This window comes from Atta cephalotes (genome assembly GCF_000143395.1).
Source record: "Atta cephalotes unplaced genomic scaffold scaffold00003, whole genome shotgun sequence".
In the NCBI taxonomy this organism is placed as follows: Eukaryota; Metazoa; Arthropoda; class Insecta; order Hymenoptera; family Formicidae; genus Atta; species Atta cephalotes.
The window spans coordinates 1,037,756-1,039,759 of NW_012130067.1; the positions used below are offsets into that span (position 1 = coordinate 1,037,756).

Sequence of the window (2,004 nt, forward strand, 5' to 3'; positions counted from 1 at the left end):
TATATNTATATATTATNTTNCATAATTTTTTAATCTACGTACTTTAATCACACAATCTTAGAATATTTTTTTCAACTGTGCATAATTACTGTGAGAATATATAAATGATAAAATTAATATGTATAATATAATTTATTGACATTTGATAATATCAAATTCGTCAATTCATTTAATGTGTAGGGATTATGGTGATCGTGAAAAAAAAGAAGATATCTGGAGGTCAGCGTAATTTCTTATTTCAAAACAAAAGACAAATAGAAAAAACAAGTAGTCACAGATCTAATTTTTTACGTCATTTTATGCTTATCCTTTCATAATAAAGCGCGATATATTTCTGAGGTTTGTAATCCTAATACAAAATATAGTGAAATATCATATATATCTGTAAAATGCTTGTAAATAGCACTTTCTTTTGGCATAAAATCGACATCGGAAAAAACTATAGTAAAAAGTTTTGCATCTTGAAATATAATACAATTTTTTAATATACTATAATTTAGTCTCTCCCCTTCTTTTCTAATTCGCATTATTCCGTATGAATTATATCCTCCAGTTATTCCTTAACTTCATATATAAATCGTCACATTCTATTTTTGTGAAAAATTTATGCGCTAGTTTTTTGTAATAATTGTAATATAAATTTCTCATTTAATATAAATTTCTCATACGATATGATGAATCGTAGAGGAGTTATTGGCGATATTTAAAGCCCTCAACTATTTTGATATTTTTTCTATTTATCAAAGAAATGAATTGTCTAATTTATTATTTTAAGAGGTAGATCATTCCATTTCACTGTCGGAATATTCTATTTTCGTTGTAGTGCGAGGTTTCCTTGAATATCTTAATCCGAATATGTCCGCAATCTCTTCAATATGTGACAATACCTGAGATATAATACAGTTTAAAATAATGAACCAGATTAAAATAATGAACCTTTCGATTCATTAATGTCAGGATTGGGAACGTTACTTTTAAAAATAACGCGTTACCGTTATCATTATTTTTTATAATAGATAATTCATTACTGATACGTGTAACTAATTAAAAAAAAATGTATTATACCATTATTTAGAAAATAACGATTCGTTATTTTTTTATTTTCTTGTAATGCTAAAATAAGACATTAGATTTTGAAATTATATTATTTATATAGACAAAAAGCAACCAGGAAAAGGTCACGATTTATAGAGAGATATCACTGCTGTGCATATAAGATATATGCTGAGATATTAAGGAATAGACTAGAAACTGAGATAAAAAATATCGGAAAGCCAGGCAGACTTCAGGAAAGAAAAGTTGATGATTGATAATACTTTTGTGCTAAATCACATAATTTAGAGAGAGAGAAGGACAGGAGAAAGGTATATATGATGTTCGCGAATCATTTTCAAACAGATTTGTCAAGTTTTTACATTGTAATCAAAGATATTGTATAGGATCATTCGACTTTTGCGGATTTCAGGCGCTAAATAAAATTTTTTTAAAAAGTTATGTTCCATTCGAAATTAAACAAGTACATAAATATTTTGAGACCTTAAATTTTTTTTATTGCGTTAATTTTTGAAGGAAGAGATGGCCCGCTTGACGAAAGATTTCCTGTGTGTATATGTATGTGAGTGTATTGACGTACTTTTTGAATTATTACAGATATGTTAATTTTATTAAATTAAGCACATAAAAACACATAAAAGTATTGTAATTATTGTAATTATTGTAATTAAACTATTATTGTAATTAAACTTTTTTACATTATATATAATTTAATGAATGAAGCTAACTTGACGTTGAGTCAGTATCTCATTTTCAATCACAATTTTCTGCTAAACTGTTCGAGACAAACACTAGACTACAAAAACTAGCACTAGAACATATAATTAGCACATAAAAACCGTTCTAATGCCATTTTTAAAGGCAGATTGCTAGCTTAATAATTCATAGCTCATGTTACATATATATATATATATATATATATATATACTACAAGTAAATAATTAACAGTAG

The 2,004-nt window shown here is 26.1% G+C and overlaps 1 protein-coding gene across 1 annotated transcript in view; it reads right to left on the minus strand.

Moving 5' to 3' along the window:
* Positions 1 to 782: 782 nt before the first annotated feature.
* The window catches only part of LOC105625712 (serine palmitoyltransferase 2), a 13,790-nt gene continuing 12,568 nt past the window's right edge, over positions 783 to 2,004 (minus strand). The window contains exon 10 of the mRNA XM_012207036.1: positions 783 to 887. Within this exon, the coding sequence (XP_012062426.1) occupies positions 783 to 887 (105 nt within the window). The remainder of the gene's footprint in view (positions 888 to 2,004) is intronic.